This window comes from Gouania willdenowi, chromosome 12 (genome assembly GCF_900634775.1).
Source record: "Gouania willdenowi chromosome 12, fGouWil2.1, whole genome shotgun sequence".
In the NCBI taxonomy this organism is placed as follows: Eukaryota; Metazoa; Chordata; class Actinopteri; order Blenniiformes; family Gobiesocidae; genus Gouania; species Gouania willdenowi.
In genome coordinates this window covers 6,953,700-6,971,199 of record NC_041055.1, presented here as the reverse complement: position 1 = coordinate 6,971,199, position 17,500 = coordinate 6,953,700, and the positions used below count along the sequence as shown (strand labels likewise).

Below are 17,500 nucleotides of genomic sequence, written 5' to 3'. Positions count from 1 at the left end.
ATTTGAGGTGTCAACTTATCCTTATTATATGACTGATTATTTGACTGGGAGTATCTGAGAATCTTAAAGGGCCCATGTTAAGCTAAATCAACTTTTCTGTGCTTTAAAAAAGTGCTATTAGGGCTTCATACACATGTGTTTTTTCATTGATTTCCTCAATCGTTAGTTAGAGGGTGATTTGCTGCTTTCTTACTGCAGGGCGAGAACAAACACCTCGCTCCAATTTGATGACGCGTTCCCACTTTGATGATGAATTTGATGCAGCACTGAGCTGGAGAAGTCGCGCCTCCAGGAAGCTCTCTGCTGTGATTGACATGTAAACAGACACGCCCACGATGGTGAGCATTTCAGCATCCTTGGAGCAGTGCTACAGTATGATTATCACTCTAGGTATTTAGTGATGTGATTGTGTTTTCATCAGCTGCTTCCTCGCTTAATTAAAAGATATGTTTCAAAATAAAAACATAGCATATTTCTGTTTATTGCGCCAAAGTAATGCTCCTGGCCTAATGACAAAGGGACAACAATCCAAATTTGGGTCCCGACCCACAAATTGAAAACCTACTCCAAGTTGGTAGTTATCAGACAGGTGATTAGAAATAAATACAGTGGTCTGTGATTAATAAATAACAGTGATTATAGAGTGGGCTAATAAACAAAAATAAAGAGAACCTATAATGTACGTGTCAAACTCAAGGCCCGGGGGCCAAATTTGGTACTTTAGAGCATCTAATTCAGCCCGCAGTTGAAAGTAAAAATAGATTATATATAGATTTTTTTTTTTAATCATTGTCTAAATTACAAAATATTTCAGTTGTAGATATCTGAGCCCCTCCAAGTACACATGGATACAAATTTCCCATGCTTATATCACATGATATATTGTCATTTTTTTAATCTCAAATTGATGAATCGTGAAAATCCTGCAAATGTCCTAAAATTATTCTACTAAATTAAATAACAATTGTTCATAATATCAAGGAAATGTAAGTGAATTCAAGTCACTTAATGCTTGGATATTGTCGGTCTCATATAATTTATATGCACAGGTGAAAGTAACAAATTAAAAGTAATCACGTTACTGAAATTGAGTTGCTTTTATGGATACTTTTTTTAGTATATTTCTGAATCAGTAATTGTACTTGTATTTAAGTATGGTATGTTTTAAAGGTGCAGTCTGCAACTCTTATAAAAGTGACTTTTTGTCATATTTGCTAAAGCTGTCACTATGTAAGGACAGCTTTACATCAAACTACTATTTGTGTGAAAAAAACAGACTCTTTGAGCCCCGCCCCCAGCTCCTCCTGCAGCCTTTGGCGGATTGCCAGAATGCACCGTGACCGAGCAAAAAGAACCAATCAGATCCAGGATTGTGTTTGATGGGCTGTCTGACAGCCGTTGCTCAGAGGCCCCGCCCCTTTCCCTGAGCTAGGGCGCAGTCTTTTTTACAGTGTATGGTCTGGAGGAGTAGAAGATGGAATTGGTGACTTTTCTGCTTGAAAGGTAAATACTGCTTGTTGCACACTGCTGCTTGATTTACATTATGTTTGATTTGTAATTGTTACACTAGAACTCTGTAGTGCATGCGTTTGTTCATGTGTGCGCAGCAGCCTCCGTTTGAGCTGCTGTAAGTGACAGTGTGTTGCTGCTGCTGAGGTGTGTGCACATTGAGAGAGAGAGAAGCGCTGCAGTAATATGCTTTTAACAGAGCATGTTATATTCCTGTGACGTTGCTGTTGGACAAACATTAGCTTGTGAGTTCCTCTGAGGGAGGGACTTTGGAAAGTTTGGAGGCAGGGCAAAAGAGCAGCAGGGAGGGAGGGAGAGAGAGGGATCTGAAAGTTGCGGACTGCACCTTTAAAAGAAGTAATTAGTTACATTTCTACACTCAATCATTGTTAAGTAATTTTATTTTTTTTTTGTTTTAAAATGATCAACGGACATTGTGAAACTACAATAAATGAAACCAGACAACTAAATGCATCACATCATAGCTGACCAATCAGATTAAATATAATGCACCATTCCAAAACAGCATTGAATGCCAGTTATTGTCTCAGTTTTAGAGTTCATAAATGTAGCTATACTTGTGTTATTTTATTTAAAAAATTATTATTATTATTATTATTATTATTATTTTGTTGTGCCTTTGAGGAAAAAAAATAGGCTTCAATTGTGCAAGACTTGGTCTCTTATTTTTAAATTTATACATGAGATGTTTACTGTATGCAAGGAAACCGTGGCAAGACTTATTACCAAAATTAAATGTGGGTGGTTAAAGTAACTAGTAACTTTTACTTTGAGTACTATTTAATTGAGCTACTTTTTACTTAGATGACTTACTTGTACCTGTACTTAAGTACAATTTCAATCAAGAAACAGTGCTTCTACTTAAGTAGGATATATCAGCACTCTTCACACCTTTGTTTATATGTAATTTATACCTGGAAATGCAAACTATAGGGCTCATTAATGTTTAATTTGCTCTTTTTCCTGCTTAAAATCTGATCATGGTCTGTATTTGAACTAAAATAAGTTGAACACCCCTGCTGCTCTAATGTAACCCCCACACTGAGAGATGAGCGTCCAAAACTCAACTCACCTGTTGCTTCTCTGTGGGTTCCCGCCCCGCCGCGCACACCATGGGCGCGGGCGCGCGCTCGCACGTGCATCCCTCCAGCAGGTAGATGCCCGAGGGCCGCGCGCTTTGCTCGTGCTCGTAGTAGAAGAGCAGGTTCTGGTGGAGCGCGAAGAACTTCTCCGTCCAGCGGCTGTTCTCCGCCGTCTTCTTGCTCAGGAAGCCCCGTTTGGCGCCTTCTTTCCGCGCCACGGCGGACAGGAAGAGCGCGTGGCCCTCGTTGTAGCGCACGCTCTTCTGCATGCTCCTCACCTGTCCTCGTGCAGGCGCAGGTGAACCGTGCACGCGCGCATCCCGCCCCAATCCCGCAAGAATGAAAACACCCAGTCGGAACGCGTCACCGATTGCTCCTCAGCATCATCATCTTCATCATCTTCATCATCCACAAAGTCGCAGCTGAAGTTGGAGAAAAGTGAAGGTTTTGAGCGCGTGGGAAAGCAGGCGCTCCTGAAAGCAGAATCACCCACTGAGATCAGCACTAATCGGCTTTGTCTTAAAGAGACAGGACGCACGCAGCGCCGCAGAAATGACTTTTTTCAACCTTGGGGTCGCCTCGCCTGGAAATATAATGGGGTCGTCTGAAATGTCTAGTAATTGACAAAAATAAGTAAAAAATAATAATAATTACATATATATATATATATATATATATATATATGTAATTATTATTTAATTATTCTTGATGAATAATAATGGAAAAAGGGGAAAATAAAATGGGAAAAAAGGGAAAAATATATTATTGACCACACACAATCTCAAACAAGTAGTCTGTACTTTCACTTTCTCAAACTGAAATACCTGAGCTGGTGCATCTTGTCATTTGTGCACTAATCCTGGCTACTTTGTAGTTGTAAAACAGTATAACAAATATGATCAAAAACTAATGAGAGAATAAATGTCTCTGGGGTTGCCAAAACATTTGTGATATAAAAATGGGTCATGACTTGAAAATGGTTGCGAATTTCTGAACTATAGTAATGTACTCATATTCTTTTTAAAATTATTTTTTGAAACAATAACAACAACAAATGAGAACGCTAATATATTTAAAAACTATCACGCTTAACCTTTACTGCTGCAATGTTAGTGTACACTGCATTTTTCCACTTTAATTTTCATATTACTTTTATTATTATTATTATTATTATTTTAAATCATTTTAAAAGTCTCCTTTGGACAAGTGCTACAAATGAACAAACTCAATCATTTTGGGGACAAAAACTCAACAATAATGTCAAACAAAGCAAAGTATACGTTAAAATGACTTCCTCTCATTTGTTTGCAGATGTATCAGAAATAGATCTGTTTCTGTCAAAATTAAATAACTAAATGTACAAACAACTCATTAATTAAGGCACATTTAACATGCAGCAGTTAACTGCAAAAATGAGAACTGCAATAAACAAAACTCCACCACATTTTGCTGACCGTCTGGGCAGAGGCTGTCACTTTAATGGCGTTTTTTCAACTGTTGGGTAGAAAACCTGAAGATATTCTCATATTTAGAATTATGTCAATAATATAACTTCCGATTGAATTCATTGTCTAAAGCGACTTCCACTTGTAATATTTGACTGTTTTTTCGTTGAGCTATAAAATTTCCATACCGAGATTACTGATAAATTAATTTCCCAAAATGTCCCACCCCTACCTCAAAATTAGCCACTGATTAATAGTTACTAAATCCCAAAATCACTTTTTTCTATGAACAAATGTATTTCGTATGAAGTACTGGTATGTTGATTGAGTCTTGTCCAACTCTTGTCATTTTAGTCTAAGTATTTTATATTGTTGTATTCTGTTGTAAAAATGTCAGAGTGACTGCCCTCTATGGGTTGAAACAATGCTATTACAATTGCATTTTTCTATTGGCTAAAGATGGTGGTTTGTGATGTTTTGGTGGCTTCTTACATCACAAACCACTACTGTTGGCCCCGCCCCTCCTGTAAAAACTATCTCCTGTGGACTCTAAAATCTGTGGAGAGTAGGTTGGATTGAAAAAATTGTGAATAGAGAGGTATAGTGAGTACTGAGTAGTTAGTTAGCATAGCGTAGATCAGTGGTTCCCAAACTTTTCCCAGTCCTGTACCCCTCCATAAAACATGATAATGTAATGTCATATACAATGTAGCCCTACAGTGAATTTTACCTATCCTGTTGAGGAATAATAATAATAATAATAATTTGAATATTTGCATTTCCTGAAGAAAATGCAAGTGAGGATGCAGGTGCTAGTCAGCGTTGCACTGCATTATCTTATCTTTGGCATTAGCATTATCTAGCATTAGCATTAGCCGAGCAATAACAATAACCTAGCAATAGCATTAACCTAACATCAACATTAGCATAGCAATAGCATTAGCCTAGCGTTAACATTAGCCTAGCATTAATATTGACCTAGTATTAGCTTTAACATAGCATTATCATTAACCTAGCAATAGCATTAACCTAGCAATAACATTACCATTAACCTAGCAATAACAATAACCTAGCATTTGCATTAACATTAACAAAGCAATAGAATTAGCCTAGCATTAGCATTAGCCTAGCATTAACCCAGGCCTAGCATTAGCCTAGCAATAGCATTAACCTATCATTAGTATTAACCTAGCAATAACAATAACCTAGCCTAGCCTTAGCATTCACCTAGTATTAGCATTAGCCTCGCAATAGCATTAGCCTAGCATTAGCATTAACCTAGCATTAGCCTAGCATTAACATTAGCCTAGCATTATCGTTGACCGAGCATTAGCCTAGCAATAACATTAACTGCTCTATTTATGTTCTAGTCCCCATTGTTGTCATTGTACCCGTACCCCACTTTGGCAACCGAGGTCATAGATTATTCTTTGGAGGTTTTATAGTTTTGACTGGGCGTGTCTTACCAGCTCCAGGAGCCCCACCCATAAAACCTAAAAGTTTAGTTAATCTTTCAGTTTTAGGGATTATTCTAATCATAGGAATCATGTTCTCTTTGTTTCAGTTCACATAAATCCACATACAGGTGAGTCTATTAAAGTGAAACAATATCCATCAGGTACAAAAAGACAAGTGAAGCCCAATCACTGGTTTTGTTTGAAATGTCATACTAACAGACTACTCATACGAAGTCTGATGTCAAAATGAGAACGTAGTTCACATTAGATAGTATGGAAGGACTGAGTACGCAGATGTATTCTACTGTATATCGGGACATTTTTTAAGTATGCACGGTGAGCAAACTAAGTCATACTCAACCGCCCCATGATGCATTGCGAGCAGAACGTATAAGCGCCCTTGGACCAGCTTCAAGCTAAAAGTCAAACATTCTCTTTTCAAAATAAAACCTCTCTTCTTGTCTTCCATTAGTTTTTAATGCTTTTGTAAATAGGGCTCTTGTTTTGAAGTTAACTGGAATTTTAGTCAGTAGAACAACGGCGGGTCTTTGAACATTTCTGAAATATCAGCATGAAATGTGTTTCCATGAGTTTTATTGGTCAAATGGCCACATGTTGATATTCTACTTGGTCACTTTCTCACTTAAAATATTTTCAGAACTTTCAGAGGTGGAGAATCAATAGAGATTTTTAACCTTTGTGTGCTTCGGGTTTTTGTCATTGTAGGTTTGAAATGCATCTTGGGATACTTCAGTGTACTTCAGTGGGAACAGCCATCCTCCTAATCGTATTAACCATACTTATAGTATATAGTAGACAGCATATACTCACTGTATGTGTAGTGTACAGTACGTTAGTATGCGACAGCCACTCTCTCAGTACTTACACACGGACAAAGATTCAAACATCTTGAAATGTCATTCGTAAATCGTGATCATGTGAACATATACAAAACAATGATATTACGTAGTAGGTGTGTAGGCATAAACAGGTATCCTAAACCCACACACAGGACCAGGGAACCTGAGCCAGACGGGAAAAACCTATAAACTGCATCAGAAACCAAACAAAACCTGAAAAAAAGGGCTTCACTGGGATTTGAACATATAACGTTGACTGGAATTGACACAATGGACCAAAAAAAAAAAACAACTAAACATACCAATGAAAACTTAACAGCAAAACACAGATCGTGACAGGTTCATGTCTTTGCACAGCTTATGATTAGAGTTAAACACACACTTTAGAAACAGCCATCCTGCCTGAAAGCGCCAACAGATGTTGTGAGGCTTTATCCGTGTGTGTGTGTGTGTGTGTGTGATTCTGACAGATGTGAGAGCTTGTGCGACTGATTAATACACTATAAAATAATCATTGTTTTTTTTTAACTTGCTGATGCGGAGAGGGAAAAAAAAGCACTCACAAAGAGCAGTTTACCAGTTGGTGTATTGGTTCAACTGGTCGTCATTATAACTCGGGACGCGAAACAGAAACAGGGTTTCAATGCTGTGACTTTACAATAACCCAGACTACTTGTACAATCACACTTAATGTGACGGCTATTCAACACCAGAGACGAGTCACGAGATAAGATGATCACTAGTCAAACCTTAACACCAAATTGTATGAGCGCTTGATTTTTGCATGACAGTTCAATCTATTTAGGGTTCTGAAGGCCATACTGGCCATAGAAACCTATTATTATTCCACACCAGTTTACCCCATGAGGATGCTCAAAGTCTCACCAAAATTTGCACGCACCTCAGGCCTGCTGAATAACTAGATAATTTGGCGCAATGAAAAAACGCCAAAAATGCGATGCAACCGCATAACCGACAGGTTTGCCTGATTCATATGAAATTCGCCACATGTATTCTTGACCCTAAGATGAGCAAAAAGTTACACTATGACCCACGCCCAAAACCAAACAGGAAGTCAGCCATCTTTGGTCAAAAAATTGCAATTTTTGCCCTGGAAACGCATTTGCGCAAACAAGTCTGAGGGGCTTCATGCGATTCGCTTCAAACTCGGCCAGAACACTTAGGACCCACTGAAGATTAAAAATCATCAAAAGAATTTGCATGTCTCTAACGACTTGGTCGTGCGCTCATTACAAACGCAACGCAAAAAAGCGCACAAACTGTGATGGACCCGTACGACCAGCAGGTTTGTCCTGTTCATACAGAATTTGCTACATGTATTCTTGACCCCAAGATGAGCAAAAAGTTACAGATGACTTTGCCCAAAACCAAACAGGAAGTCGGCCATCTTGGGTTAATGGCGTTTCGCTCTTGCGCAAACTTGTCTGAGGGGCTTCACTCGATTTGCTTCAAATTCGGCCAGAACATTTAGGACCCACTGAAGAGTAAAAATCATCAAAAGAATTTGCGTATCTCTAACGGTTTGGTCGTGGCGCGACTGATGCCATTTAGCACGCCATATAGAAAAATGCATATAACTCTCAAATGCAAAGTTTAAACTGTTTCATATTTGATACACATGATGACTGTCCAGCCCTAAACAAGACTCAATGTCAAAATTACCCATCATGCCTTGCGTTCTTAGAGACGCTAACAGCTCTAGTGAAAAGACGTTATGTCGTGTTGACTTCAAAATAGTGTTGGATGAATCTTATTGGATGGGAGCAGGTCGCTGATGAAGAAAATACAGGCTGTGATTAGTGGGAGGGGCCTATAATGTCACCGGAAAATCCTTCGCCATCACATTCTAAATGCTGTATCTTAGCTATTTTTCAATGGATTTGCATCAAATTCACTGAGAGTGATTTTTAACTGGTTTTCCCTTTCATACTGGGTTTTATCGACTGGCGCCATTTTACACGCTATAATAAAAAAAACCTTCGGAACCTACAACTCCACCCGTGGCTTTAATTTTTTTTTGTTATTTATCTAATCAGTATTTTATTATTTCATTGTTTAAATACTTTAATTAAGTAGATTTAATTGACTAAATTTATTTTGCATTTAGTCGACTAAATCCAAAAACGTTATGATGACAACAGTAAAACAAAACTCTAAAACTACAACTTGTTTGTTAAAGTTTCATTTATTCAGACAACTGTTTTTCAGGAAATTTACTTTGATCTCCTGAAATGTTTCGATTGTCAACTGCCAGTCTTCTTCAGAGGCGTCTGTTGATGGCATTGATGTCTGAAATGAAATGAAACCGTAACATATTATCCAGAAAGAAGACCAAAAAAACGTATTTATTATTACGCAGAAGTCAAGGAAACCTCAAAGCAATTGTCAAAATGTACAATTCTTTAAAAAACTAAAATAAAAAACACCAATGAATTCAATTCTCAGGCTCTAAATAGTGGTACATTAATAGACTCCAAAACAGTGCAATGTGGGTAACAACACTGATAGAAACCCCAACCTGAACCAATGAAAGTGGGTGGGCGTTGATCAGAAATGGCACGACTAAAACACCTGGATTATGTTCAACTTGCCATGAAATGGAAACAAAAAAATAATCATAAAAGATAATAATTAAATCAGTAATGGTTGGGTGTAAAAATGTAATAAGTTATTTTACTTCTTTTAAAATATACAAGTAAAATTACTGATTTAGAAATATGCTCAAAAAAGTACAAGTATCCATAAAAGCAACTCAGTTACAGTCACGTGAGTACTTGTAATTTATTATTTTCACCTCTGGTAGAAAGTCACAGGAAGGTCTAATATTCTACCCTGACTGAAAACAAGTATCATCTACAGATTTAGTCATTTTGATATTAGACAACCACTAGGATGAATTCTGATGACTCAAACTGAATGAGATTTTCATCCGATGACTAAAGCTAAGGCTGTGCAGGCCTGGCTGTGCCCCGCAGCAGCTGGTGAGTGATTACGTTCATGCTTTTTAAGCTGAGAATCAGAGAATCTGAGCAGCAGCGTGTGTTGTAACTGTCCTTGCCCTCTCCTTTACCCTCCCGCTGTCTCTCTTTCTCACATCGCGTTGCCCTAAAAAACCTCTTAACATAACAAATAAGTGGAAGAATCAATTACAATGTTCACATAAAACATAATAACAATCAAAGGACATAAAAAGTCCTTGATTGTATAATTTAAGGGAATATTGTAGGATTGTTTGTTAGAAGTTTCAGAATTTGAGTTCTTTCCCAAACTTGCGATATAGGCATGAGAAATATCTATATATACGTTATGTACATTATGTATACATAGAAGTACAATCTAGGGCACAATAATATCAAAATTTCTAGTTTCCCAGCATGAAATCTGTGGCAAACTTGAGAGCAAACTGTTCCGTATTTGGCCCCTGAACTAAAATGTTTTTGACACCCCTGCTCTAAAGCAGGTGTTCTCAACCTTAGGATTGGGACCCCATTTGGGGTCGCGAGACACTCGGAAGGGGCCATCAGATGCCTTTAAGAAACTAAGAATATTTTTTTCACAATTTGAGCCCATTTCTGCTTATTCTCACCATTTTCCCTGCACCTATACCAAATTTGCCATATTTTCACCTATTTTCATCACTTTTTTGTTGCCATATTTTTGCTTGTTTGTTTTTCTGCACATTTTTTTTCACTTTCAAGAGATTGTTTAGCACCTAAAAACCCTTTACAACACTTTTCCAACCTAATGTTTCATATGTTGACGCATTATTGTAACTTTTAACTTCTTTTCATCATAATTTATGCTTATTTTTGTCAATTTAACCACATTCACGATTTGTCATGCCCGTAATTTGCCAGTTTAAACTAATTGTTCCTACTTTTTTCTGCCACTTTTTAGCTAATATTCACACTTTGAACACTTTTTCTGTCCGTATTTGGCCACTCCAAGATGCAACCTTTAACCAATCTCTGTTGTTTTTAAAAATTGTATTTCACCACCTTTTCCAAAAATTTTAACGCATTTTATTCCTGATTAAAACAAGGATTTACAACTTCAGGATGACTATATAAACTTCGGAGATAACAGTGGATATCATTCAGATGAATAAATAAATGTGGTTATCACAGATTCATAGAATAATGAACCATCATGTTGCTGACTTTATGGATGGACCCCATTATGCTCTCCCCTTTATTCCCCCTTATAGATGACCCTGTCTCCACATGACTGTTCTTCAATGTTCATGTCTGTGTTCAACCACCTTCAGGTATAGTGGGGGTCCCCGATCTCTGGAACCATTATTTCGCGGCTAAAAAAGGCTCTGAAGGGACATCTTTAAATATTTAAATCACACAAATGTGTTGAAAAACACCTCATATTATATGAGAATATACAGATACATCAAAGTGAATGTTTTCTTATAATTAAAGAGAAACTGGGTGAAATAACGACACCCTGTGGTGGTGCCGCGTATTGCACAATCTCTGTGTTTCTATGGCGACGGCAAAGCGATGGAACTCCTGCACATTTACTGTAACAAGTGGTTTTGTAAGAGTCAGAGATACAAAAGAGGGACAAGAGAGCAAGAACACTTTGTTTGGAGATCATCAGGGTTTTATACAACTAGCTTTTAAAAGGGTTTATGCTGAGATTCAGAATATCTGATGGCTTTTATTGCTTTTAGTCCTCGTTTTGGGGTGACCGATGGAGACTTATGGATGTTTGGTTTTAAGTAGCAGTGTCCCGATCCGATATCGATATTGGATATCGGTCCGATATCAGCCAGAAAACGAATATGAGATTTTATTGGACTGCATCTAAAATCTCTTATATATATTATATTATTTTTATAAATTGTAGAATACTGTAGATATTATGTTGAAGGTTAAAATATATGTAACCAATTGGTTAATAATAAATAGGTCAGTTTTTCTCATACCTACTGTTGTTGACTATTGTTCTCTGTTTGAGTAACATCACTTGATCAAGCCTTTTCGAACATTCCACACAACAAAATAAGTAATAAAAGTATGTATGATTTGTGCTGATATCGCATCGGCTCAATATCGGTATCAGCCAGTACTCGAAGCTGGAATATTGGTATCGTATCGGCAGTGGAAAAGTTGTATCGGGACATCCCTAGTTTTAAAGCAGGTTGATTTTCACGGTGAAGCATTTTGGCACTGATAAATACTGTAAATGATTGTCTGATTCTGAACCCAAATCATGCGTGGGTAATAACAGGCGGCCACATGCAACAAATGTTAACGCACAAAATGACTCAAAAGAAGCTCGAATATACACTAAATGACTCCAAAAGAACATTTAAAATTGGAGAACAATTAGCAAAAGTACAAAAAATACACAAAATTACTCTAGAAACACACAAGAAATTCACAAAATAACAGGAGAATGTATAGAAATGCGACAGAAATACACAAATCACCAGCAAAAATACACAAAACCAGAGAAAAGTACACAAAACAATGACAAAACAACAGAGAAATATCCAAAATGACAGCAAATGTTGACAAAATAATAACAAAAACATTCAAATCCTTTATTTCCTGTATTAATGCTCAGATTGGTCCCATTTTTAAAATGATGACATGAATGGTGATGAAGTTGCCCTCAGATCAGACAATCATATTTTTGTGGTCCCCACTCTGTAAAAGGCTCATCTCTGTCTTAAATGTTTTTGTTTTTTTTAATCATCATACTTTTATACTATACCTCAATGCACATCTCTTTATATGTTTTATTCACTTCTATGTTGTAGTTCCTGTGGTTTCCATATAAATATGTCTATATACTGTTTTAGTGTTTTTGATGATTCATATAAAAGATAAATTGACACAAATTAACTAGATGGATCAACATAATTCTGAAAATCTGCAGCACATGCACTGTATTGATAAAGCTATTGGAAGCCTGTTTCTTCAGGTCGCCTTATGGTTGTTATTTGGTGAAAACGAGCATCTCTGCTTTGATTTTTTGATCGTTGAAGAGCAAAAAACACTGAGATTTTCACACACAAAGCATGTTTTTCCTCCTGAACAATTACAACATGTGCCTCCTCCATGGTTGTCATGGAGATGTCATTGATGAGGAGGAAAAAAAGTCAGCACGTCCTGCTGTTTTCTCTTTCTCCAGAGCTCTGATGATGATGATAGATCGAGCCTTTCTTCCACCTGCCTGACGACAAGCGCCCTCCCTTCTTCTCATCACACTCTGTCCAAGGAACTAACGCAGTGAGGAGGAACCTTGACGGCTGCAGCTCATCCACATCTGCAGGAGCCAACGGTTGCGGCCCATTCTGGTGAGTCGACATAAAGATCATCACTTTAATCTGACCTCTTTACAATTGTCAGTGCAGCGTTTAAAGGGGCTGAGTCCAGAGCTGGAGAAAGGTATCAGGACTGTCCTGTTATATTTTGATGTAAGCTACGATTTTAGTGTTCAAAGATCTCCTTCACGTCACACCTAGAAGCTTCTCCATCATCTGAGGTTTGACGAACGTGTTTCATCCATGAATTGATATGATGGATTTCATTTGGTGTGAACAATGCAAAAAACAATGACTCCATCCTGCCATCTCTGCACACTAAAACAGCCTACCTGTTATTTGTTGCTGAGTCATGGCTTGAGCATTGTTGCTAGGTCACAGTTTGAATACCACAGCCTACCTGAGTTTTGTCGAAGAGGTATAGTGAGTATAGTTGCTGAGTCAACGTTTCAATACCAAAGCCTACCTGATTATTGTTGCTGAGTTGTGTTTCGACTCACAAGGCCCACCTAAATATTGTTGCCAGGTCATGGTTTGAGTATTGTTTTTAAATCATGGTTTAAGTGTTGTTGCAGAGTCATGGTTTATATAATAGCTTATGTGAATATCGTTGCTTAGTCATAGTTTGAGTATTGTTGCTGAGTCATGATTTGAACACCTCAGCGTATCTACAAAAATCCCCTGAAAATCTTGGTATTGTATTAATTAAAAGCATGTTTTTGTCTTTATTTACTGACAGATTTCCGTTCTACTTCAATAAATTGATCCCCTGGGATTTGGAGGATGGATGCTGATGGGAAAAATCCCATCGACTTGGGGACTCCGTTGCTCAAAGCGGTTTTCCTGCGTCGCTTGCGCCTCACGCGGCTGCTACTGGAAGGCGGGGCTTACATAAACGAGAGCGACGGCCACGGTCGGACGCCGCTCATTGTGGCCTGTCAAACGCAGCACGTTGACGCCCAGAGTGCCAGTCGGGTCAAGCTGGTCCAGTTCCTCCTGGACAAAGGAGCCGACCCCAACATCCAGGACAAGGACGGGCGCTCGGCGGTCATGCACGCCTGCCGGGAGCGGGCGGGGGCCGAAGTGGTGTCCTTGCTCCTGGCCAATGGGGCCGATATCAGCCTGCAGGATCGGACCAGCACCTCTGCGCTGGTCTACGCCGTCACAGCCGGTGATCTGTCGGTGCTGAAGCTGCTGCTCGACACGTGCAAAGCCAACGGAAAGGAAGTCATTATCATCTCAACCGAGCAGTTCCCATGTGGGAAACTAAAGGCCGAGCAGTTCCTCACTGTGCCAAGCTTCAGTCCTTTGGTTCAGAACAACATGTCCACGCCCCAAAGTCCAGCTTCTCCATCCGACGTCCAGCTCAGCACTTCGTCTTCGTCAATGTGCCCTCCAAAACCAATGTTTTCCTTCAAAGAAGAAGAACAAACCAGTGGCATCAGCTCCCATCATTCCTCTCCGTCTAGGCTTCGAGGGCTTGGCCACAAAGTGTCAAAGCTGAATGGACTTCAGCAGCCGCTGCTGAGGCTGAACTCTGAGCCATGGTTGAAGATCCCACCTTCTCTGTTTTACTCAGACAAAACCAAAGACCTGAATCAGAAGGAGAACTTCTCCTTTCATCGTCCTCTTGAGCTGGAGGAGGAGCAATGGTCAGAGGAGAGCGCGACAAAAGACGAAGTTAGTGCCAAACAGAAGCTTTCCTTACCAGGACTGATCTCGTCCCACTCTGCCTCCCACCCAAACCTGCATTCCTCCACACCTCCACTCCTTCACGAGGTCTCATCGAGTCTTCACAGCATCATCCAGCGCCGCAAACTGGGTTCTGACATCTACGGCTCCGACCCTCTGCTGGCCGCGAACGTTCACCGAGGCAAAGAGCCGACAAACGCAAGGAAACTCAGCCCGTTGAGACGTTCTGGGACCTTGGGATTTGAACACAGGGGATCCGGCGCCTTCTTGTGCGACTCAAACTCCCAGTCAAGGCCAAGATCTCTGCCACCCCTGACCTTCACCTCCGTGCCAAGCAACGGGATGGGAAAAGAGTTTGTCCCGAAGAATTTCCTCCCCTCTGCACCTCCTGGACAACCCAAAGAGGCCACCAGGAGGACGCTGCTGAGGAGACACTCCATGCAGTCCGAACGACTAAAAACCACAACCTGACAGCCAATACGGAGGGAATAAAAGCTAATCACTGTGCTCAAACCAGCAGTCTTCATCTAGTCTGACTTTGGGACTCAGCATTACCCCTTTAAAAACAAGCTGTGACTCAAATCAAGGAAAAGTGTTGACTGCTTCATAAAATATGGTGCAGTAAGATTGAATTCAACTTTATTTATATAGCGCTAATTACAACAAAAGTCATCTCAAAGCGCTATCAAAATATAAAATTTGTATATAAAAAAGAAAAAACCCAACAAATCCACATGAACAAGCGACAGTGGGAAGAAAAACTCCTTATTAACAGAAACAAATCTCCATCAGAACCAGGCTCAGAGGTGGCAGCCATCTGCTTTGACTGGTTGGGGTTAGTGGACAGAGGGAAGAGAACAGAACAGATATAAAGCACACATTATAATATCACTCTTTGTAGCTGTTGAATGTTTTTGTTTTTTTAAAATATATGTTTCAGAAAAACAATTATTTCAAAAATCATTTTCCCCAGAAACTCAAAAAAAATAAATATACAAATGTATATGAATGGAAAAAAGTAGGTCTACATGTCATAATATAACACAATAGATGATAAGAAAACTGAATAAAAAACCTAAAAATGAAACAATATTAGGTAGATATATCCAATATAAATATAATATTTAATGTGTCAGCAGTTGTAAAATCGAACAACAGCAGTTGTTAACTACTTCAAAATAAAAGCACAGGATCTTTAAGTACATTTCAAATTGAAAAACGAATTATATTTAGCGTATAAAAACTGAAAAATCTTGTGTCTTGTAATCAATCAAACCAACAAAATACCCCTACGATATATATCTTTTATTTTTCCAAATGTCATGCCATTTTTGTTCAACTTTAATTCAAAATACAGTAGAAAACGAAGCTGCTATGGTTTAAATGGTACTATTTTCCCACTGATTAGATTAAAAAATTAGAACGTTTTATATCACTGGTTTTAAGGGGTGGGTGGGTCTTGAAACCGGACTAGTTGAGAATCACTGGATTGAAATGCTAAAATGTCAGGAATAAAAAAACAATGGAGAAAATCTCAGTTTCTGTTGCTCGAAACACATATAACCACAAATGCAAACGCGGACTAAAATGTTTGGAAACAGTGCTCTACTGCATTAATAAATTCCCTTCAAAATAAAAGCACATGGGTACTTTTGACAGAAGCAATGCTTGCAACCAATCTCTTTTGGGGTGGTTGAGAAACACTGTTTTGAACCGTGCTGTCCTGTGAAATGATTACGCCAAAGAATGGAGAGCTGCACGATAACCATCGGGAGCCAAATGGAGATGATTTGTTTATTTTTCAAAAGCGTTTGTGAAAATCATCCAAACAAAGAACTATTTTTGGACATTCCCTTTGCCTAAAACAAGATCAATTCACCTTTCCTCACACATGCACAGCTTTTTCAGCACTTTGGTCATTGTTAACTGTAAGATTATCACTCATTATTTTAAAATAATAATGTTTTCCTCATTTTAGGTCACAAATATCAGTTGTGCCTCTGCATTTTGGTTAAAATGTGTCACTAAATTTGTATTGCTGAAGTGAATAGAGGGTGTTATGTTTTGAGAAAAGAGGAAAGTAAAAACTCGAAATAAACATCAAACTGTTTCTTTTTTGAGAGTGAAAGTCATGGATGTATTTAAAACTATATCAATCCATCACATGATCGCACTTTAGATAATCTATATCTAAAGCTGAATAATAAAACTTTGCTACTAATATTTTTTGTCAGAAATGTCTTTGGAGTATTTTATATCAACCTTTTGCCTCAAACACACATAATATCCCTTTATATGAGGGCATTGCCTACACAGATTTTAACCAATCAGCGTTTGCATGGCATCTTTTATCGTGATGACGAGATTAGTCGTCATATTTCTGCTCCCATAAAAAGTCCATGGTGAAAAACCATTTCAATTTGGAATAAAATACCTTTACATTTTTCATTCAAAAAATACATTCTGCCTTTTTATATGAAAGAAATGTTGTTACATCCAGCTCGTGAAAATCTCACGTTTTAGTGGTGGAGAGTTTATGATGTGTACTTTCCAGGAAAAAGAGAAACGCTAGTGAATGCAGCATTTGGATGCCACTATCAGCCATCTTACTAGAGATCCATGCATGCCTTTAGCAGAACATCAAAAACAAATTGGCGACCATTGGATTTGGGTTCAAAGTAGCATCCAGCACACAGGGAAGCCTGTAAAAGACTTTATTCCAGTATATATTGAGTCAAACCTAAAATTATTGAACATTTTTCCCACCAATAAAACCTGACAAATGTTACAAAAGAAAAAAACACAAAGAAAAAGTCCAGGATTTCTAACAAATTATATACACATAGCCAAAATAGGTAAATGCATATTTGAAAATACAAATAAAATGTGATGGTCTTATAACCGAATAACTAAGCGATTGAATCATTTTCATTTTGATATTAAATTGTAATAGTAATTTGAGGAAATATAATTGGTTTACCAGACAGTATTGGAGGTGTTTAAAGTATTCAAATAAAGCTCTATTTTCGTAAACAAATATATAAATTATGAAGAAAAACTGTAATTAACTTAAACTTAAACCAAAACCCAAGTTTAAAAAAAACCTACTTTTTAAAGTATGCGTGTT

The 17,500-nt window shown here is 38.2% G+C and overlaps 2 protein-coding genes across 2 annotated transcripts in view; one reads left to right on the top strand and one right to left on the bottom strand.

Moving 5' to 3' along the window:
* Positions 1-2,900, bottom strand: part of rasgrf2a (Ras protein-specific guanine nucleotide-releasing factor 2a) — a 42,322-nt gene extending 39,422 nt beyond the window's left edge. The window contains exon 1 of the mRNA XM_028462041.1: positions 2,603-2,900. Coding sequence (XP_028317842.1) covers positions 2,603-2,881 — 279 coding nt within the window. The 5' untranslated portion in view covers positions 2,882-2,900. The remainder of the gene's footprint in view (positions 1-2,602) is intronic.
* Positions 2,901-12,544: 9,644 nt separating this feature from the next.
* ankrd34ba (ankyrin repeat domain 34Ba) lies at positions 12,545-16,197 on the top strand. Its single transcript, XM_028463127.1, has 2 exons — positions 12,545-12,714; positions 13,421-16,197. The coding sequence occupies exon 2, from the start codon at positions 13,465-13,467 to the stop codon at positions 14,842-14,844; it is 1,380 nt and encodes a 459-aa protein (XP_028318928.1). The 5' UTR covers positions 12,545-12,714; positions 13,421-13,464; the 3' UTR covers positions 14,845-16,197.
* The last annotated feature ends 1,303 nt before the right edge of the window (positions 16,198-17,500 follow it).

Excerpts from the sequence above, each read along its gene's own strand:
- ankrd34ba (XM_028463127.1), top strand. The coding sequence starts at position 13,465 with ATGGATGCTGATGGGAAAAATCCCATCGACTTGGGGACTCCGTTGCTC.